The following is a 23,340-nucleotide window of genomic DNA, read 5'->3' as shown; positions in this document are numbered from 1 at the left end:
CCTCTTCTGGCCCCATTTATAAACTAGGATGCTTCCATTTGCTTTGTGTGCTGTTGAGTTTTCTCTTCTCTGTTTTCTCTAAGCTAAGCTCTTAGCTGATTCTGTACAAAAGAAATACTAGTTGTTTTTATAAATTGCTTGCCATTAATGCCTGATAAAATGCGGTAAAATAAGGATTCTGCATACCATTATATATGTCAAATATTACAAAGTTTAAGGTTCTTCTGAAATTACAATACTAAACTCAGTTCACTTTTGCTTAGCCTTCACAGTTGTTGATCACATAGCATGGTCATCCACTCACAGCTTAAAAAAATACAGGGAGCATCGGAGAGAATGGGTAAAGTAAAATTTTGATGTTTTTAAAATAGCACCTAAATCTATGAAAGTTGATTTGATTTATTGTTTGTATGGGTGGGAGAGGGTGGTTGGCGCTGGAAGGGAGGGGGTGGATATTGGGAAAATAGCATGCACCATGTAAAATGATGTCAGATACCATCTAGGCTAAGATTTTTAAGTGTTGCTACTACAGTTTAAGTCTGTTTCAGAAAGGGCAGGACCATAAAATGGCAGTGTTGGGATTTACAGTGGGTTTATCTTTCCCTCCCTACAGATTGAAGGGGATTTTGAGAACAGCAATATTTGAGTAGTTTGGACAGAAGCCTTCTTTTTAGAGTGGGCTGTCCATATTCCCTGAGTAAAACTGCCTCAGTAGCACCTCATGCTCTGTTAACGTGACTGAAAGACCTTGAGAGGAATAATATTTATGCTAGTTTTTATTGTATACCTATGACTCAGGTGTTCTCAAATATAGGTTATGATTCATGAAACTCATGAAGAGGTTGAACAACAGAGGTTAAGAGAGTTGTTACTCTGAAGGTAGTTGCTTGGTAGAAAAAACATTAATAGAAATTTTGATGCTTCCATTCAGATGAAGAACACTTTTCCTTTCAAAGTTCTAAATCAAGTTTTTAATCTCAAATCTCATCATTATAGTTATGTACAAAGCCTAATTAATTAGTATTACGGAGGTCACAGAGAAGAGAGCCTGCCATGTTTTTACGGAGAGGGCATTTTGTTGTTGTGAACTCAAATAACTTGGTCTAACCTCCGCCCCATTATTTTTAAACTTTTTTCTTTGTTTACACATTTAAAATCTGGGTGCAGAAAAAATTAAATCAGATTTTACGCTAAAAATACTATTCTTGCCCCAGCTTTGCTATTCCCCTACATGAAGCCATTTGCCAAAGCCAGATACGACTTACTTATTGTTTCCCAAACCTTCCTGCCTCTATAAGCTTTGTCAAAGGTATTACCGCCAGTTTGGAATGCTCTTCTTTCCCCTTTCCTTTGGTCTAAGTCCTGTCTTTCCTTCAAATAATGGCTTCTACTCATTGCATGAAGCCTTCTCTAACCTCTTCAGTCCTTGGTGGTCATTCTAGTCTTAGAATTCCTGAAGTACTACTATTTGGTAGTATTTCATCCATTACAAACATTCATCTGGCACTTGGATCATGCTTCCTTTTGTGTTACTTGTTACTGCATTTAAATATCCTGTTTCTCTAGGAAAATGAGGGGCTCCTTGAGGGTAGAGAGCTTGTCTTAAATGCCTCTTTGTAATCCCATTGCCTAGCACAGAGGATATGTTCAGTATTGGGCTTGATTCTATTATTTGGATCCAATATTAGTGTAACAGAGCAATTGTTCTTTTAACTTAGGTTATTTTTATAATGAATATATACCCAGAAAACCCAAAGATAAAGTACATTGAATTAATAAAGTAATTCTTTGTATTATAAGGAGATTTGGTTCATATTTGTTCCTTATTAATTATAGTTTCCCTCTCCCCCCTCCTTTGTTTTTTAGTGGGTGCTGTTTTACCTAGTTTCTTTTGAAAAACATGGTTTGGGCCAGATATATTGACAGTTTATATTACTAGTATTTTTATTTTAAAATTCTTTGTTGGTTTAGCCAGATTATACTTTCATGGCTTAAGCCCAAATAAAATACATTTATTAAATACTGTATGGTAATATAGTCAAATTATTTTAAAATGTTAACCTTAAAGTCTCTCAAGTAAAATTTAAAAAATATCAATAAACATATTCAGTTGCTAGTACCTCTCAGGGTATTTCTGTATCTCAAATTATTAGGAATTTTATTATTTCATTGTTACAAAGATTTCTGTCCTGTACAGGCTGATATTTGATAGCTGTATTTATTGTGTTTGCTGCAGTTATCAAATGTTTATAGAGCAACCATTCGTATGTAGTGAGGAGTTATTTAAAAATACTTTTTGGCATTTATAGAAACTGACACTTAAAGGTCCTCAGGGATGATTTTGCTTAATTCATATTTGGAATTGTTCTCATTTTATCTGATAGCAGTGTCTTCAAGGCACATATGTCTTAATATTAGATTTATGTCGTGATTTCAGAGGAAATGTTTGACTAGTAAAACTTCAGAGAATCTTGATTTTAGTCGAAGGCCTGGCTTGTCATATTCTTGAGCCATTAGTTTGACAAAGCACTGAAACAATACTGCTGTTGCATTACTGAAAAACTTAGAAACTTGTAGCAGGGAGACTTCTAGATACGTAAGTTTTTTTTCTTCAAAAATTTGTATTATCTTTAAATTTCTTAGCATAATTTGGGTACATGCGAGAAAGCAAAAAGCCTCTAATAAAGCATTGCCATTCTGGTGTGAGCTCATCAGAGTACCATTCTGACATGAGCTTAAGGCCCTCACCAAAGTCTTGATGAAATATACTTTATAAAAAAACATTTTTCAAAACCCCAGTTTGCCCAAGGACCACTTTACAGAGCTCCAGCCTTGGACTTTTACCTGTGATCAGTCATATTCTTCTCTAGGGTTACACTTGTTAAGTCAATATTTTAGAACAAAACAAAACAAAAAACCCTGATTTTGTTCACTTTTGTTTTCATATACAAGAATCTTTACAGTCAACATGTACTTCTAGATGCTATATTGAAATTGCTGGCAGAGTCTATTCTATACAGACTGAACAATCTGGCCCCTTGTTTTATTTGTAAAGGTTCAATGTATCTATGCCTGCCTACTTCAGTCTGCAAGGGAGTGTCAGAAAGGCCCCGCATTCGCCGAGCCGTGAGTTATCACTAACTTTTCAGATGTGTTAATGAATGTGGAACAAAAGCAGTTGTGTTTAAAAGGAAAAAAGGACCATCAAAATAACCTTTATTATAGTAGCAGGCGTGAACACTAAATTAATTATTCCAAATTGTGGTGTCAAAAATAACCTACTTTAACTAGAGACTAGCCTCTAGAAAACCTATTGTTGAACTGCTCTGAAGCTATCATTTTAGCTATAAATTACTATTCTTAAAATTTTATAAACCTGGTTGTAAATGAATATGTTCTTTAAGTCTTTTTAACCAAATTAAAACAATTTGAACAAAATCTTACCCCGCCTAAAAATGATAGTATTTAGTTGACTTTGAGTTAAGCTTTTCAAAATAAGACCATGTGAAAGGGGTAAAGTTTTAACCTTTTTTGTTATTCACATGTGAAAAACAAATTAATTTAGATAATTGAATCACTTCCTAGATGAAAGTTTTTAGTTCAGTGGTGTTTAAAGTCTATTTTGGTACCAACAGTTCTCGCTTCAGTAATTCACCAGTAGGTTTTCATTCATCAATGACGATATCAGTTTAAGGCTAAAAATAAAACACGTTCATTTTCTAGGGCTTATCATTTTACTTAGAGGAAATGTCCTTAAGAGTCCCCCCACCCCCCAAAGAGATTCTAAGCAAAAAAAATGTAACTAACATCTATATTTTGTTAATATAGTTACCTTTCTTTTTCTTAGATTCTTTAAAGTTTTGAGTAGATAGGCATATTTGATTAGGTTGGGGCTTCTGTTGCTTAGGAGGTGTATTATGTTAAATGAAGACAGAATGAATTTAAATGTACCCGGTTTGGCCATATATAGCACAGACTACATAAAACTTGGAGGTGTGGGACCTTTGGAGGCATTAAAGTTAACATTTCATTTAGGCAGTATGCCTTTGTTTGACTGGTGTGTAAGTCCTTCTTCCAGGTTTGTACGCTCTTAAACACGTTATTCTACCCTCTCTAACTCCTCCCAGCAGCAAAAGGGAGACACTTCAGCTGGAACAAAATAGTGGAAGAAATGGCGTCTGGGGTTCAGTGGGGATTCGCAGTGTGTATGCAATGTTTGCAAGATTACTTTTTATGTTTTTCAATTAATGTAAATAATTAAAATATAAATCAGTGCTTAGTGTCAAGTAGGGAACATTGTATACCAGTAGAAACTCTCCTAGTGGGTCTGCTGCAAGTCACTTAACCTCTTGGGGCCTCAGTTTCCTCATCTGCAGTATGAAGGAGTTGGACTCGATAATCTTTAAGGTCCATTCCTGCTCTACATGCTATGCTTTTCTGAAGTACTCTGTTTAACAGAATGCATTGCTTTCCCACTTTGACTATTTGAATTACATGTGCAGTACACATACTGCAACTGCATGTTGTCTAAAATAGTTTTTCTGTAGGATATTATATAAAAACTAACCCCTCTTGAGCTGATTTATAAATGTGTGTGTGTATAGCCACACATAAAAAGCTAGTGATGGTAGGGCTCTCAGAAAATAAATATTTTCCAGTTGTCTAACCTTGAATGTTATTAACTTTCCTCTATTACAGGAGATACTACTCGTCAACGAATCAAATTCAGTGATGACAGAGTATGCAAGAGTCACCTTCTGAATTGTTGCCCCCATGATGTCCTGTCTGGAACTGTACGTGTTTATTAAATCTATTGTTTTGTTATTGGTATACTACGAAAACAAACTATTTGATAAAGTCTTAATTTCGTGTCACATTATTATTCAGTGATTTTTTTTTTAAACACTTGTTAGCGCAGCAATTTGCATCCCTTATATTCAGGTTGATAATTTAGATCTGTAATAATTGAATTCCTCACAAAAATGATTGCTGAGTTTTACTTTATAATTTTTTCCATTCTTCAGAGCAAGCTTTTAAAAAGCATTTCTTATTTGAAACATAGAGGCAGTTATTATACAGCAGTTGCACTTTCAGTTTAGAAATAATATAAATGATTTTGTTGTTGTTGTTGGTACGCGGGCCTCTCGCTGTTGTGGCCTCTGCCGTTGCGGAGCACAGGCTCTAGACGCGCAGGCTCAGCGGCCATGGGTCACGGGCCCAGCCGCTCCGCGGCATGTAGGATCTTCCCAGACCGGGGCATGAACCCATGTCCCTTGCATTGGTAGGCGGACTCTTAACCACTGCGCCACCAGGGAAGCCCTGTAAATGATTTTTTAAATTGTTTGCTTCACTGTTGAGCAGAGTAGACTTTCATCCAAAACAGTATACATTTTTATTAAGATTTGTGCACATTTGAATGTGGAAATCATTGTGGGGAAAATATACTGGTAAATACTTAAATTTACACAATTTGTGAGTATTGTTGGTTAAAATTCACGTATATTGCTTACTCCTAATGATGTAAAGCTCACTTAATTTAAGTTCTATATCTAGTGATGTTGGTTAATCTTAGAGCATCATTTTAATTTGGTAGATAAATCACATGATGATGGACCTATTTAAATGGGACAGAGGATTTGATTCCCTGGCTTTTGGATTTGATTGAAATGATAACTCACTTTCAAGAGCTTCCATTCACAAGGATAGCAGAGGAGGGCTGGTAGGGCCTAAACATTTAGCTGACTTTGTTATTTGTCTGAAATGAAGAAAAGATTTCAAACTTCCATTTGCAGAAGCAATGAGTTCCCTTAATTAAAGTTGTCTAAATTAGTGGTTTCTTCTTCTTTTTTTTTTTTTTTTGGCCGTGCCACGTGGCATGTGGGATCTTAGTTCCCTAACCAGGCATGGAACCCGTGCACCCTGAAGTGGAAGCTCAGAGTCTTAAAGAGTGGTTTCTTCCTGATAGGAGGAGTTAAATACCCCAAATACATAAGTATCAAGGCATTTTTGATCAAAAACACCACTTTTTCCAACAGTAAAGACCGTCGAAACTATATTATGTTAAAAGGAATAGAAGAGCTAACATTTAAAAAATATGTAATACTTAAATTTTTTTAAGTATAATATTGAAAGGGAAGACATCCAGTTTCTGAGCACTTGAATTAGGACTGTGATAGATAATTAACCCTCATATCTGCTCTTTAGAATTTCCATAATTAAAGTATTTTCTACTCTGCTATAATACAGTTGAAATCTATAATATTAGTAATTATCTGTAGTATTATTTGATTCTTCACATTTATTATTAAATTTAACATATAATGATATTTAAGGCTAAATTATCACTTCATATGAATTTTGAGGATAAGATTAATTGATAAAATGGCAGAATTTAAATTTTTAGTACTTTAAAACCAGCCATAGCAAGACTTTGACATATTATTATATTCTTCAGGTATGGCATTAATAATAATGAAAAAAATCTGACATCACAATTGTACTTCTACATTTTATAATGTATACAGTGCAGTCACATTCATTTATTTTTCAAAATAATTCTGTTGGGTGTATGTTCCATAGTTAGCCTTAATGACAGTAAAGTGATTTATTCAAAATTATTTAGTTGTATTGATTTAAGGTAAAACTGGAACCAAACCCAAATTTTCTGAGCTGTAGTTTTATTCAACATGTTTTCTACTCTGTAGGTAATACTTAATCCTTCATCAAGTTAAATAAAAAGGATTAGTGTTGGTCTTGGACTTTCTTTCTTATAAAATTCTTGCTGGATTTGTAAGAAGCACATTTTTTCAAATTCTAATATCTCTGAAATATGCATCTTAAAATTGATGATAGAAAAACACTATTTTAATTTGTAACATTTTTCTCATAGTACAGAATTTAATGATGAGGCTTAAAATTGATGGTGTCTTGGATCACATGTAAAACAGTTAAGGAAAGCCCTTGGAAAGGCACTTGCCAGGGAAACACTGTATGAGAAATATCTCCTTTTTGTCATCTTAATAGGCAAGAGATTGTCATATGTAAGGATGGGGTTAAGTGGTTGTGAACCTCTTAAGCACAGTTTTAAGGGCTGGCTCTAGGACTTTGTAAGAGTCCAAGGTTGTCACAGTGTGATGTCCTTGAGAACTTGAAGTCATCCACAGAGTGACTTTCTCATGATTCTTATTACTAAAAAGGGCTATTTATAACAGTTTATCCTATGTACAAATGGTTTGTAGTGACAGAGCTCAGGCTTCTTTGGCATCCAGTCTCTGTAGAACACGCTGTTCTGGCACGGAATCTAATAGTTCACACTTCTGTGTGTTGAAGATGCTTGTTTGCTTATTTATTTTTGACATTAGATCAAGGATGAAAAGAACTAAATTGTAACTTTTTATAATGCTTTTTCTTTGTTGTGTAACTGAAGGTTGCCCTTTAGTTTTCCAGACCTTGTTCCTCAGATCTGTCACTTCCAGCAGAATATGACTCATCAATATTCTGGATTATTTAGCAGAATAATACCCAGAAATATATTCTTTGGCTTATTATTATTATAAAAAGGTTGAACTTTATACTGAGCACTTGGAGATGAAGAGTACCGTTTCTAAAAATATACTCATAACTGACAGTATGGAATATTTTTGGAATTCAGTTTTTAAAATATATTTATCTTTATTTATTTATGTTTGGCTGCGTTGGGTCTTCATTGCTGCTTGCAGGCTTCCTCTAGTTGCGGCGAGCGGGGGCTGCTCTTCATTGTGGTGTGCAGGCTTCTCATTGCAGTGGCTTCTCTTGTTGCAGAGCATGGGCTTTAGGCGTGCAGGCTTCAGTAGTTGTGGCTCACAGGCTCAGTAGTTGTGGCACACAGGCTTAGTTGCTCTGCGTCATGTGGGATCTTCCCGGACCAGAGATAGAACCCTTGTCCCCTGAATTGGCAGGCGGATTCCCAACCACTGTGCCACTAGGGAAGTTCCTGGAATTCAGCTTGATGAAAATGCTCCTGTAACATTTTACCATTCTTTAGTCTGGTACTCTGGTATAACTAACTTTTTTTTTTTTTAATTTTATATTGGAGTATAGTTGATTTACAATGTGTTAGTTTCAGGTATACAGCAAAATGATTCAGTTATATGTATATCCATTCTTTTTCAGATTCTCTTCCCATGTAGGTTATTCTGCTATAACTGACTCTTAAGCTAACAAATTAATTAGAGGAGGTAAAATGTAGAACAGAGAATCAAAATAATTGTGTGTATATGTATCTTTAGATTATGGATTTTATAAGAAGCATGAATATTTCTATAATTAGGAAGTTTTTATATTTCAAAGGCATGGATTATTTTCCTGTTCATCCAGAATTTTTTGTTTTAGTCTCACTCTTCTCCTCCTTTGGAACAATTAGTTTTCTCCCTCTTCTATTTACCATGCAGAAAGTAGACAGCATCCCCTTTCAGATTTAGGCAAAACAAAAAACCTAAGTACAGTTGTCCCCCCCCCCAAAAAAAATGAACCACATTATTTCTGACACATATATTCCCTAAGGAAAGATAAGTATATTGAAGTGCTTAAAAAAAAATCTTTCCATTTAGTTCCTAGTGATCTAGGAAAAGGATATATGATAGTAATAATTTACAGAAGGCATTAAATCTAAAGCAGAAACTTGAGATTAAGATCTGCAGAGATGGAAATATATACTCTCATAATGCATCTATCCTAAATTCAGAAGTGGCCACTACTAATTCTTATAGCCTTCATCATAGTATAATTTTAGTGTTGATAGGCCATCATGTTTTCTAGTGTAAGGCCATCATTTTTTTTTTAACATCTTTATTGGAGTATAATTGCTTTACAATGGTGTGTTAGTTTCTGCTTTATAACAAAGTGAATCAGCTATACATATACATACATCCCCATATCTCCTCCCTCTTACGTCTCCCTCCCACCCTCCCTGTCCCATCCCTCTAGGTGGCCACAAAGCACTGAGCCGATCTCCCTGTGCTATGCAGCTGCTTCCCACTAGCTATATGTTTTACATTTGGTAGTATATTTAAGTCCATGCCACTCTCTCACTTCGTCCCAGCTTACCCTTCCCCCTCCCTGTGTCCTCAAGTCCATTCTCTGTGTCTGCGTCTTTTTTGTTTTTGTTTTTTGCAGTACGCGGGCCTCTCACTGTTGTGGCCTCTCCCGTTGCAGAGCACAGGCTCTGGACGCACAGGCTCAGCAGCCATGGCTCACGGGACCAGCCGCTTTGCGGCATGTGGGATCTTCCTGGACCCGGGTACGAACCTGTGTCCCCTGCATTGGCAGGCGGACTCTCAACCACTGCGCCACCAGGGAAGCCCTGGCCATCATTTTATATAGATAGAAAAATTAAGGTTCAGAGAAATTGTCTTTGTCAGATGTCTCACAAAGAATCACAGTATATTATACCACACAGGAATCTTACGGTTATTTTAATCTGAATACTTTTTAAAATGTTTTTTGTTGTGTTGTTAGTTTTTTTAGATAACACAGTTACCTAAGACAGTGACTTTAAGATGTTTCTGAAATGTCCTTAGAGGTACCTCATTCACTGAGGACCTGGAAACAGGCCAGTCCTTCCTATTTTGACGGGAATTTTTACACATTTTAAATACAGGGATTTTTCCATGACATTTTGTTTTTATAAAGAGAGTCTGCAGCTCTGAAATAGAATTTAAGAAAAGCTGATATTGTGAAATACTTAGGGACAGGAATATAGTAAAATTTTATCTGCCTTTTGAAGTGATTGGATGGGAGTATTTATTGGTTGTCAAAAATCCTGAGTTGATTTTACGGTGTCCCCAGTAGGTTCTGGGTTTTATCCAAAATGAAGTTTTTATTAATTGAAACTCCTTTATTGCTTCTCTAACGCTTTCTTTTAAGGCCTGGTTATAATCAATTCCTTGGATACCTACAAACCTGAACTTTAAAACTGCTGAAGTCTCTTTGATAGTACAAATTTAAAGGAGCCATGAAAGTTTAGAGAAGCAGCATAAGTGATAAGAACTAAACCTGCACAGAATTTTCTCAGCCACTCAGTAGAATGTAAGTTTCATAGTAAGGGCAAGGACGTTTTGTTCACTGCTATATCCCCAGCATCTAGAACGGTGTCCCTCCATTGTGTTAAATGAATAATCAATCACCCAGAAGTAGAAAGTGAAATAAATGTTCCAAAAGCTAACTTTGAGTTTCAAAAATTAATGACTGTGGAAAAAGTATTACCTTCTAACAGATAAGGAGCTGGAGGGTATTCTTTTTTTTTTTTTTTTTGCGGTACGTGGGCCTCTCACTTGTGGCCTCTCCCGTTGCGGAGCACAGGCTCCGGACGCGCAGGCTCAGCGGCCGTGGCTCACGGGCCCAGCTGCTCCGCGGCATGTGGGATCCTCCCGGACCGGGGCACGAACCCACGTCCCCAGCATCGGCAGGCAGACTCTCAACCACTGCGCCACCAGGGAAGCCCTGTAGAGTATCTTGATATTGAGTTGCGTATCAAAACATGACAGCAGTGGTTTCACATGCAGATGTGAGAAAATTAGTCTATAGACAGTTTAAACTCATAACCTCTTCTCCGGAAAGGGTTTGTTTTGGGATACGTAGGCGTTTTTAAACAAATGTTTTTAACATTAGCCCAGGTGGTCTAGTGGTTAGGATTCGGCACGTTGACTGCTGTGGCCCAGGTTTAATTTAATCCCTGTTCAGGGAACTGAGATCCCAGAAGCCGCCATGTCATGGCCAAAATTAAAAAAAAAAAAGAAAGAAAACAAAACATTGGCCCAGATGACTGGCTTGAATTTTTTTTTTTTTAAATTTCTATGACCGTCAATTTCTAGAGCTTCCAAATTTGCAAAACTGCCAGATAGCCCAGGTTTTTACCAGATCTGGATTTTGAAGTGTCCTTATATTAATCAGATTTGCTGCTTATATTTTATTCTCAGTTTCTTACAAAAATACGCATTCCTTTAACAAGCAGTAAACCAAAAATACATTTGGTGCTTAGGAAATCAGAGGCGTATTAAGAGCTTCCCAGTGAATAATTAGAGCTTTACTGTTAAACTTTAAAAACCCAGTTCTGTATATAATTTGGAGTATTGTTGGCAAATTGGCACATGAATACCCTGAGCTGTTCAACTTGGGGTACTTCTGTCCTTGGGAAATAACCTTTTTCTGTTATTGAGAATAATCTTGCAGTCATTAATTTCATATTCTTAAAATAAGTTAATATACTTCAGGCTTATGGAAGTGATTTTTTTAAGGGGACCCAGAGACCATGTGTTCTAGAATCTTGTTCTAGTTTAGTCTGTCTCTAATTGAGGTTGGTCAGCATGTTTGTCCGTGACTTGGATTAATGGTTAAATACAAATATACATACATGTAAATAAGATGAACTATTGTGCTGATGTCCAGTCTTTGTAGATCAAATACAAGTTAATTTTACTCTAATTTTTATTCTGTAATACTGAATCAGTTTGAGGAATCTTTTTTTTTTTTTTTTTTTTGTGGTACGCGGGCCTCTCACTGTTGTGGCCTCTCCTGTTGCGGAGCACAGGCTCCGGACGCGCAGGCTCAGCGGCCATGGCTCACGGGCCCAGCTAATCCGCGGCATGTGGGATCTTCCCGGACCGGGGCACGAACCCATGTCCCCTGCATCGGCAGGTGGACTCTCAACCACTGTGCCACTAGGGAAGCCTGAGGAGTCTTTTTAAACTTCATTAATAGAAAATTTCAACTATAAGTAAAAGTAGAGTTGTTGTATAATGAACTTCATGTACCTGTATGCCAGCTTCAGTAAATATTTTACACACAGCTATCTTATTTCATTTATAATTACGTATGTCCTCTGTCCTGCTGTTTGTTTTGGCTTTGTTTTTGTTTTTTATTTGTTTTGTTTTGGCTGCATTGGGTCTTTGTTGCTGCGCGCAGGCTTTCTCTAGTTGTGGCGAGCGGGGGCTACTCTTTGTTGCGGTGTGCGGGCTTTTCATTGCAGTGGCTTCTGTTGTTGCAGAGCACAGGCTCTAGGCACACAGGCTTCAGTAGTTGTGGCTTGCGGGCTCTAGAGCACAGGCTCAGTAGTTGTGGCACACGGGCTTAGTTGCACCACGGCATGTGGGATCTTCCCGGAACAGGGCTTGCAGCCGTCTCCCCTGCATTGGCAGGTGGATTCTTTTTTTTTTTTTTTTTCGGTATGTGGGCCTCTCACTGCTGTGGCCTCTCCCGTCGCGGAGCACAGCCTCTGGACGCGCAGGCTCAGCGGCCATGGCTCATGGGCCCAGCTGCTCCACGGCACGTGGGATCCTCCCGGACTGGGGCACGAACCCGCATCCCCCGCATCGGCAGGCGGACTCTCAACCACTGCGCCACCAGGGAAGCCCGGCAGGTGGATTCTTAACCACTGTGCCACCAGGGAAACCCCCTGTTGTGTTTTGAAGTGGATCTTAAATCTTGGACCTGTCATTTAGGATGACTCTTGAAACATTACAGAGTAGCAAAGACCAATAATTTCCAAGCAAAGCAGAGTGAGGTCTGGAAGTCATTGTTCAAGCAGGTTGTTTTTCATAGCCTGATACTTTGTCAGCATGTTTCACTGTCACATTTATTTCTCTCTCTTTTTTTTTGGCCACGCCATGGCAGCTTGTGGGTTCCCCAACCAGGGATTGAACCTGGGCCCTCGACAGTGAGAGTGCAGAGTCCTAATCACTGGACCGACAGGGAATTCCCACACATTTGTTTTTCTGTACAATGATTCTCAATAAATGCTTATTACCGAAGAACCAGGAATCATCACTTAGTAGTCCCTGAACTCTCCAGATCTTTTTTGGAGATAGGCACAGTTTTATAAACTGCATTTTATGGAGATAGGCACAGTTTTATAAACTGCATTTTAACAAATCTGAAGAAACTAGTGTGTTCTCTGAGGCTATTCATTGAGAAAGGTGGGATAGAGTTATAAATGCATCATTTGGAAGATGTAGACAATGAACACAGAGCAAACATACGGTAAGAACCAAAAACTTGAAACATACTTTTATTATACAGGTGATTAACCACAAACATCAAGCAAAGTCATGGACTGTCTTATCACTGGAAGTATTTTTTTAAATGTGATGCATTCTGTCTTGATGTGCAGGTGGCAAGATCAAATGACTTAGTATAATCCTTTCTGTTGGGTTGGCCAAAAAGTTTGTTTGGGTTTTTCTTTAAGATTGATAGGGTTTTCCAGTAAGATCTTACAGAAAAACCTGAACGAACTTTTTGGCCAGTCCAATAATTTGATGATAGTTACTCACGAAGGGTTCTTTTTAAAGCATTTGGTGTTTACCTATATTGAATAAAACATCTTGAATATATATTACCCCATAGACGTTTTTGGTCTACAGGGTCAAAAAATATAAGCATATATGTTGATGTATTGGATAATGTAATTTGTAAAATATCCAAATTCAGGTAGGTTTTTATGTGTCCCCCCTTTTTGGTATTTATTATAACAGTGTTTGCAGTAATGAAATTTAGGTAATAATGGAATTAAGCAGAGAAAGAAATAGAAAAGGGCAAGCAAGAGGTATCAGATTAATGAGGGCTAAATGGAAAAAGTAAAGAGAATTCACAGTAAAAGTTAAAAAAATTCCCCTTCAAGAAGTGATTTATTTTTTTATCTCTCTGAGAGTGTTGCTAATTGCTGAGATCAGCATTCATTCATTTATTCACTTAAATACTTATTGAGGACCTACTATGTGCCATGTGCAATGCTGGGGATACAGAAGTGGACAGGGGTTTCTGTTTTAGTGATGGGGTCTTACATTCTAATGTTCTTTCACAACCAAGTGTGAAAAGAAATAATGTGATTTCAGGCGTGATGTTAAGTGCTGTGACAAAAATGTGTGGTTAAGTCTGAGACAGTGGGCAAGGGGCTACACTGACAGTGAGTGGAGAAAACTTTTTTTGATGAAATGACATTTGAAGAGATCTAAATGTGAAGAAAAGAAGCCAGTCATTCCTGAGTGGAAGTGAATTTATCATATGTTGCCTCCACACAGAAACTTTTGGTGGTTCCCTATTATTTATATGGTCAAAATCTAAAGTCTTTAGTACGTCTCTCTCTCCCTTGAATGAATAAATCAGTTTGGTCCTCTGTTTTGACCAGACTGATTTATTTATTTATTTATTTATTTTGCGTTACGCGGGCCTCTCACTGCTGTGGCCTCTCCCGTTGTGGAGCACAGGCTCCGGACGCAGAGGCTCAGCGGCCATGGCTCACGGGCCCAGCCGCCCCATGGCATGTGGGATCTTCCTGGACGGGGAACGAACCTGCGTCCCCTGCATCGGCAGGCGGACTCTCAACCACTGCGCCACCAGGGAAGCCCCAGACTGATTTATTCACTGTTGTCTCACTACTCTCCTTGCCCAGCATGCTCATTTTTGCCTATCTCCATTTCTCTGCCTGGAATAACCTTTCTGTACAAACTTAAATCCTGCCTGGCTTACTACACACAATTCCTCTGAACCCCCGTGTAGCACCTGCCCTCCATACTACCGAGTGTGCACTTGTTTTCTCTTATTTATATAAGTTCTTCCTCTCCTCAATTAGAATAGTCTTTGTGGGACAAGGCTATTTGTTTTAATTTTAACTAGCTATCTTTGCATATCTAGGATTAGAAATGGATTAGAAGGTATTTCCTACTATATTCTTCAAAAAAACATACATTAAGAAAAGGTAGAAGAAGAGCTTTATTTTTCTTTATGTACTCAGGAAAAAGTGAACTTGGAGGAAGAACATTCAAGTGAGAATGGGCAGTTAAGAAGTTGGGAAGTAGTAGAAAAGCAGGAACTACTTTGTGCATGCGCAGTGTGCCCCATTCCTCTTCACCCACCACTCATGTTTGACTTGTTAGTTTTGAGTGACAGGATTGGAATTAGGAAAGAAAAACCTTAATTGTTGTTTTAAGACAATAGTGGCATAACTGAAACTCATATCCAGGTTTTGTTATTTCAAGATTTCTTCCATAGTATATACTAGGCTTTCTCTTGTTCTTGAGCTGGGTCTTTACACACACACACACACACACACACACACACACACACACACACACACACACACACTTACTTATTTATTTATTTATTTATTTATGTTTGGCTGCGTTGGGTCTTTGTTGCTGCGAGCGGGGGCTACTCTTCCTTGCGGTGCACGGGCTTCTCATTGTGGTGGCTTCTCTTGTTGCAGAGCACGGGCTCTAGGTGCGCGGGCTTCAGTAGTTGTGGCTCGCGGGCTGTAGAGCGCAGGCTCAGTAGTTGTGGCGCACGGGCTTAGTTGCTCCGTGGCATGTGGGATCTTCCCGGACCAGGGCTCAAACCTGTGTGCCCTGCACTGGCAGGCGGATTCTTAACCACTGCACCACCAGGCAAGCTTCTTGAGCTGGGTCTTGAAGCAGGGACTGACCATGGATGGAAGAGAGATTTTATAAATGTGAGGAGGAAGAAAGTGAAGATGTAAGAAGGAAGGTCAAAGTGTAGATGATTTGTTTTATTTTGAAAATAGCATTGGCATTGGAACAGTATATGGACTGGTTCAAATGCTAGGCTAGGGGTTTGTATTTCCTGTGCTCTCTGTCCTGCTGTCATGGTTTTGTTTCACTTTTTCTCCAGCTGGTATATGTATATATTCCTTTTAGTGCTTTACCAATATTGCTGTCTATTCTTATATATTCCTTGCTGTCTGACAAGGATGTTAGTCCAACCAGTAGTGTGGTGTTAATGCTTCTGAAACAGATTTTATCATGTCATATTTCTTTCCAAGTAGTCGAGCATTCTTGCATTCTTCTCTTCGTCCAGAGTAAGTTCTGCATGTGTTGATTCACATTCAAAATCTTCTAAAATCTAGTCAGTCTGTAATTTGATCCATATAGCAGTCCTGAAGTACTTGAGAAAAGAGAAGTCCTGAGAGATTAAGTGAATTTCTCAGTTAAATGAATAATGAGAGGTAAAGGGATATTTTCTGAGTTGGTCAGTGCCTACTCTGTCTTACTTTTTTTATTATTTTGGCAATATAATCTTCTAGTATAAGGGAAGAAAGCATAAAACATGAATATTTCCCATTATTCATCATCCCCCACCTTCCCAGGACTAAACCCTATTAAGAATTCAATGTACATCTTCCACTGTCCTTTCTGTACATTTACAAGTGTGTGTGCATGCATGTGTGTCTGTGTTCTAACAAATGGAATCTTTGAATTTTTCTCACCTGTCTTGGAGAAGCTTGCATATTAGTGGTCTACATTTTTTTAAAATTTATTTTAAAGATATATATATATTTAATAAATTAATTAATTTGTTTGTTTGTTTATATTATTTTTGGCTGTGTCGGGTCTTTGGTGCTATGCGCAGGCTTTCTCTAGTTGCGACGAGCTGGGGTTACTCCTCGTTGTGGTGCGCGGGCTTCCCATTGTCGTGGCTTCTCTTGTTGCGGAGCACGGGGTCCAGGCGCACAGGCTTCAGTAGTTGTGGCACGTGGGCTCAGTAGTTGTGGTTTGCAGGCTCTAGAGCCCAGGCTCAGTAGTTGTGGCACATGGGCCCAGCTGCTCCGCAGCAAGTGGGATGCTCCCGGACCAGGGCTCGAACCAGCGTCCCCTTCATTGGTAGGCAGATTCCTAACCACTGCGCCACCAGGGAAGCCTGGTCTACATTTTTTAAATGCCAATGTACTATTTCACAACATGGGCATTCCCTAAATTACTTACCCAGTGACTATTAATATGTTAATCGGTTTTGGTTTTGGTGTGCAGTATGGCAATGAAATCCTTGTATGTAGTCTTTATTTACATTTGTTGCTGTTGCTTTAGTTTAATGTCTTGTTTTTTTTCATTGAGAATATAAATTCCTTGATAGCACGAATTTATATTCTCATACCTTTTTGTCATTCCCTTTAGGATCTAGCTCACAGAACTGAGCAAATGTACTAGCATATAACAAAGCAAAAATATTTGCAGATACTTGGAGCTGTTACTGTGTCACGTTTCTATCACTGATATATTCATTAACATATTAACTGCCATTAGCTAAGTTAACCCTTTGATTTGCACTACCGTAATATTTTGTTGATTTTGATGTTCAATTTCCACATGCTTCTGTTCCTTAAATTTTTTTCTCCAAAATTGAAGTGGCTTAATTGATTTTTTTGCTTATAAGAATAACATATGCTCATTACATTTAATTCAACCACTGTCAAAAAATTCAAACAAAATCTTCAACCTCACAGCAATATCTGTATCGGAAGTTACAAAAATGGCATTTTATTATATGTTTTTCTTTGCCATCTTCTCTTTTCTCCGCTTAGTATCAAGAACATTGTTTCTAATGGCTATGTAATCTATTATATGGCTATTCCATAATTCATTTAATCAAACCCCTTTTGCTAGGCTCTTAAAATGTTTCTAATTTTAAAAATCAAAAACACCATTTGTTAAACTTTATTGTTCATTTATCTTTGTGTACTTACTTGTTTCCTCAAGTTCCTAGAAGTAGAATTCCTTAGGCAAATTGTCAAGTTTATTTAATGGTTAAGTCATGGGTTGTGCAAACCTGATCTTCTGTGTAGGAGGGAAAAATAAGAGAAATAAACCATTTTCCTCATGATGCTTAGGGTCCATTTGAGGAGATAATAGTCACCTTCGGAACTTCAAAAGAACAGTTAAAAAGTACTTAACAGAGTCAACTTTATTAAGTAGTAAAACATAATATAAAATGTTGGGAGGTTATAAGAGAATTCTTTTATCAGAAGTAGGTATAGTTATTCGGTCAAAACTTCATGGAGGAAAGGATTTAGGATGGAAAGGACAAAATGCAGAACTGAATTTATCCAATTAAAAATAAGCATTTTTCCAATAATCTAAGAATTTAGATGTCCATTAATTGAAATACCAAGAATAAATTTGCAGAAAGAATTTGAAGTAAATTACTTGTTAAATTTAAAAGTCTTCCTGTGGCTTTCATCATAAATAGTTACTTTAAGTTAAAATAAATAACCAAACATTTTAATTTGTTCAGTTTGAAGCTCACCTATTTCAAAAGAGAAGCACTAGCAGCAGGAGATATCTGTGCACTTAGTGTTCAAAGCACTATTGCACTATCAGTGGTGAAGTCAGGTTTGATTTGGCTTTTGAGAATTGGTCCATGCTTAGTCATGGTGTGGTTCTATCATGGTTCCCTCTGGTGCCTTTTTAATTAGATGACTAGGGTCACGGAGAGCATTAACATCGGCATACTTTCCCTTCACTCACTTTCACAGTGGCAGGTAATTGTTGAGTTTATTTTGGCTTATTTTTTATTTTAAATACTCTTCACGTGCATGACATGATGCCAGAATAAGTGGTTAGTAATGATGTTATGGACAGAGGAAAATAGATGACTAGTATCTAGGATTCTGAAAATTTGCCTTGCTACACGTACTGTTCTGCTGGGTCCCTGAAGAAATACGCACTGAGGCTATTGCGGGGGGCGTGGGGCGGGGGTCTTCATTATAACTAGGCTCTTCTAGCTCCTACAGCTTCGGCCACCAGATCTACTTTGGTGAGCTAGACGAGACCAAAGCTGCAGAGGCTTATAGCCTAGCACAGTGAAAAGCTCAAGTAAGTTTTCCTCCTGGAGGAGAGGAGCACATAGGAAAAAACAGAGAAGAATAGCTCAAAGCACCTTAGAAGGAAAGCAGTTCCAACAAAGAAGATAATCCAAGGAGAGGCTAAGAAGACCTTCCCCTCCAGACCTCAGACAAGTTTTGTCCTGGGGTGCGTCTTGACCACCGTTGCTCGTTAAGTCCAGGGCCCCCGTGCCAGTGTTCTTCTCTGCTCTCTTTTCCTAGTTTGGTTCATTCAACAAATATTAAATATTTATTAAGCATTCTTGTGTACCTGTATGCAGGCCCAGGTACATAGTGGATAAAATAGAAAAAAATCCTTATCCCTTTGGAGCTCATATTTTCCCTTCTGTAAATCCCCCCCAAGGCATATATTACCCCCAGCTCTACTCCTGTCACCAAAATTCCACCTCTGCTACAGGGATATAATTGGGTATTTTTTGGTGTTCATTTTGTTCTTGACCCATGTAGTTGCTTTTCTTGTTTTGGTTGGTTGTGTGATGTAAATTTAAAGATAGACTGAGGAAAGCCTGGAGTTCCTGCCAAAGGATAATATGGGTGGACAACAGAGATGTTTAGGTTAAACACAGGCAATTTATATGTTTTTGAAAACAGATTGGAAATATAGTTATGGAGAGGATAAAAATAAGGGAGATTACTGAAGGAAAGGCAGTAGACGGCTGCTTTGAATATCTGCTGTGTGCAGAGCTTTTTTAGATGTTACGGGGGATGAATGTCAACTAAAAATATTAAAAGATGAGTTAGTACTGAAATAATTGGAACTAGCATAATAAAGTGGAAGGGGTGTTAGACTAGAAATCTGCTAACCAGATTTCCTAATAAGTACCCTGAAGAAGTCAGCCTTTCTGGCCTTCAGTTCCTTTGTCTGTGGAATGGGAATAAAACTGGATCAGTGAGTGGTTCACAACACTGTACATTAAAACTTCTGGGAGGCTTTTACAATTCAGTTTTTGGAGGGTTGGGCTTGGGCCTGTTTTCAGAAGCTTCCACTGATATTATTTAAAAGCTCCCCGGGTCTAGGTTGAGAACTGCTGCACAGGATCAAAGGCATTTCCAATTATGACGTCTTAACATTTTATGAAATAAGCATAGCATGAACAACTATAGCTGTGGAAATCTATGCAAATAGGATTGTTGAAATGATTAATGTTAATTAAGATATTATTATTAAGAAATCAACAGGCTGGTGTAACAAAGGGGGTAACACCATTCTTTTTGCCATTAACTTCTTTCATTCCTGTCTTATTTTCCTGCATGGTTGTTTGTTGGTTTTTTTTGCGGTACGCGGGCCTCTCACTGCCGCGGCCTCTCCTGTTGCGGAGCACAGGCTTCGGGCGCGCAGGCTCAGCGGCCATGGCTCATGAGCCCAGCTACTCCGCGTCGTGTGGGATCCTCCCAGACGGGGGCACAAATCCGTGTCCCCCGCATCGGGAGGCGGACTCTCAACCACTGCACCACCAGGGAAGCCCTCCTGCATGTTTCTTATAAAGAGTGTTTTTCTGCAGTTTTTTCTTAATAAATGTTGCCTAATAAGCAGCTTTGAATTTCCACACAGTTTCAGTTGCTGTTTCTTATCACTGGAAAACTCCTTAGTTTGTTAATCCAGGGACTAATGAATGAGAGTAAGCAATGGGGCCTGGAAAATCTCAGCATCCTCAGCAACACGGACACTTTAGACCATTAGTGTGATGAGGACTTTCATAATGGTGGTGAATATTCCTTATTATTTCTGAAAGGATAACTTTGAGGACATTGTCTATTTATATTTTCCCATTCATTCCTTTACATAATTAAGAACTGAGGTAATATAGTTTTATTGAGAAACTTTTTTTTAAAGATAGTCATAAGATCTCAGAGTTGGAGGAAAGAATAAAAGTTATCTGATGGTTGAATTCTTTATTCACTACCCTAGAGAAATGGTTGTCTAAACTGTATTTGAACCTCAGTTATCTGGCAACTAGCTCTCAAGAAAGCTTATTCCATCTTTGGAAAGCTCTGATTATTAGAAGGTTATTTTCTTATGTTGAGAGGACTAAAGTCTAACTCTCCGGAGTCCCTTGGGACCATAATACACTGTGTTTCTGCTTCATGTTGAAAAGTTCTTCAGTTGACTTTTCACATCTTAATTCTTCTCCAGCTAATTACATCCGTTCTCTGGCTGTTTCGTATAGCTTTGTTTTGAGACACTTTATCTTGTTTATTCATATCACTTTTTTTTTTTTTTTTTTTTTGCGGTACATGGCCCTCTCACCATTGTGGCCTCTCCCGTTGTGGAGCGCAGGCTCAGCGGCCATGGCTCACGGGCCCAGCCGCTCCTCGACATGTGGGATCTTCCCGGACCAGGGCACGAACCCGTGTCCCCTGCATCGGCAGGCGGACTCTCAACCACTGCGCCACCAGGGAAGCCCTATTCATACCACTTTTGAAATGTGTTAGCACACAACAGTGTGTGTTTTGGAGGAGAGGGATTTGCTTTTAAAACCAGCCTTCAATAAGAGATTTCTCAACTTTGCTCATACTGTATTCTGTAAGTTAATTTTGTATCACATAAATTGATCTCAGTCATGCCACACTGTAACCCTTACTTTTGACTAGTAAGTTTTTCAGTTTGTCAGATTTTTTGTTCATAACCTAGTTATTTGTAAATTGGACTTCTTAGATGTAACTGTAGGACTTCATATTTATTTCTTCATACTAAATTTTATCTGGTATATCAATATTTTTGAATCTTAATCCAGTGAATTCACCATCCTTTTAAAAAGCTTGGGATATTGTACAGAATTGATAATCATATCCTTTGTTATACACATGTCCACGTGGTTGGCAACCATGTCAAATAGGCAAAGTCATTTTTAGATAGTATATACAAAGCTAAGGCCCAGACCTATGTGCTGTAGATACTTGAGTCCTGTTCCCTGCTACTAGAAAGTTCCCACTGAGTAACGCTGGCATATATTTACTTAAAGATCTGCTTTCTAAATCTTCTGTAAACCTCGAACACTCTTTTCTTGGCTTTTCCTAAGGTTAGTGTGCTTCCTCTCACTTTTTAGATCCATTTTAAATGTATCCTCTTCGGAAAGGGCTTCTCTGGCTACCTCATCCCAAGTAGCCTCTCACAGTAATGGGAGCATTACTGTTTTATTAGATCACTTAACTTTGTTCAGCGACACAAGTATGGTTTATTATTTGCTTCCCCTCTTCTAGAATGTCAACTCCATGAGGTTGGAGACTGTATCTTTTGTCACTTGGTGCTATGTCCCAAGTACCTGGCATAGTGCTTGGCACAAGTTAGGTACTCAGCTGTCAGTTGAAGGATGACTTTACTGCTGTAATGTTTTGTTGTAGTTTTACTTTGTGCATAATTTGTGTAACAAAAACAAAAGGAATATTTACTATACCTTTTTGAATTATTGTATTTATTTTCACCAACTTTCCAGAGATTCTGTGACATTCCAGTGATGGGATAGCATACCTCTAGTTGGAAAATCTCTGCTTTGCTCTGATCACCTTTAATCACATCTGTAATTATCTTTACATCTAGCCCATTTTTTTCTGTTCAGTATGCTTCCAAAAGGATTTCATGAAAGATCTTATCAGTTGCCCAGATACATGTAAAAGTGGACAGAATTTTAGAAATTTTTGTCTCAGATATGAGAAAAGCCTCTAATTGGGTAAATAATATCTAATTGGAATTTCAAGTAGAAGGATCCTAGTAGATTCCTTATTGAAATAAATATCTACTTGGTATTTATTTTATTTCCCTGACATATGCTTATCAAAGTGGGGCTAGATACTTATTCTTTGTGAAGTTATATTGGGTTTTAATAAATTATCTCTTTACTAGTTCACCTGGAGTCTTGTCTGGAATCTATATCAAGATTACCAGTCTATTGTTTGAGGACTCCATCTTTATTTGAAAATTAGAATGTTATTCAAAGAATATTGACTATAATTCAGCAGTTTGATTTGCTCGTTCTTCTGATTTTATTTTATTTTATTTATTTATATTTGGCTGTGTTGGGTCTTCGTTGCTGCGCACAGGCTTTCTCTAGTTGCGACGAGCGGGGGCTACTCTTCATTGTGGTGCGTGGGCTTCTCACTGTGGTGGCTTCTCTAGTTGTGAAGCACGGGCTCTAGGTGTGGAGGCTTCAGTAGTTGTGGCCCGCAGGCTCAGTAGTTGTGGCTCGCAGGTTCTAGAGCCCAGGGTGAGTAGTTGTGGCACATGGGCTTAGTTGCTCCATGGCCTGTGGGATCATCCCGGACCAGGGGTCGAACCCGTGTCCCCTGCATTGACAGGCAGATTCTTAACCACTGCACCACCAGGGAAGCTCTACTTTGATTTTAAACTAACTTTGTCTTTCTGTGTTAAAGGGCCAAGTGAAATATGTTTTGAGATAAAAGCTAGACGCTCTTCTCAGATTCTGACAGGCTTTTCCTTGTCCATGTGTTCTTAAGTACACAAGTGATCATGGTTCCCATCTGTTCGTAGACAGAATTCATGCGGGTTATTCCATGCAGGCACCAAGTTTTATACCTGTCTGTGAAATTTTGTAATTTGAAAGTCCATAAATAAACATCTGTATGACTTAATCATTATTCTGAAGAGAATTGTGGTGGTTAATGAATTTTTGAAAAAGTATATTTTCTGTTTTAATAATATGTGTCTTTTTTCTCCCCCC

The 23,340-nt window shown here is 38.2% G+C and overlaps 2 protein-coding genes across 13 annotated transcripts in view; one reads left to right on the top strand and one right to left on the bottom strand.

Moving 5' to 3' along the window:
• HIPK2 (homeodomain interacting protein kinase 2) overlaps positions 1 to 23,340 on the bottom strand; it is a 386,834-nt gene that overhangs the window by 52,332 nt on the left and 311,162 nt on the right. The window lies entirely within an intron of this gene.
• LUC7L2 (LUC7 like 2, pre-mRNA splicing factor) overlaps positions 1 to 23,340 on the top strand; it is a 57,242-nt gene that overhangs the window by 10,218 nt on the left and 23,684 nt on the right. For 4 of the 12 annotated variants that reach the window (XM_060156567.1, XM_060156574.1, XM_060156572.1 and 1 more), the window contains exon 2: positions 4,699 to 4,793. In XM_060156567.1, coding sequence (XP_060012550.1) covers positions 4,699 to 4,793 — 95 coding nt within the window. The other 8 variants (XM_060156565.1, XM_060156563.1, XM_060156573.1 and 5 more) reach the window with 5 other exon arrangements.

Source organism: Lagenorhynchus albirostris, chromosome 8, assembly GCF_949774975.1.
Source record: "Lagenorhynchus albirostris chromosome 8, mLagAlb1.1, whole genome shotgun sequence".
NCBI lineage: Eukaryota > Metazoa > Chordata > Mammalia > Artiodactyla > Delphinidae > Lagenorhynchus > Lagenorhynchus albirostris.
The sequence above is the reverse complement of the archived record's forward strand: the minus strand, read 5'-3'. Positions and strand labels throughout refer to the sequence as shown.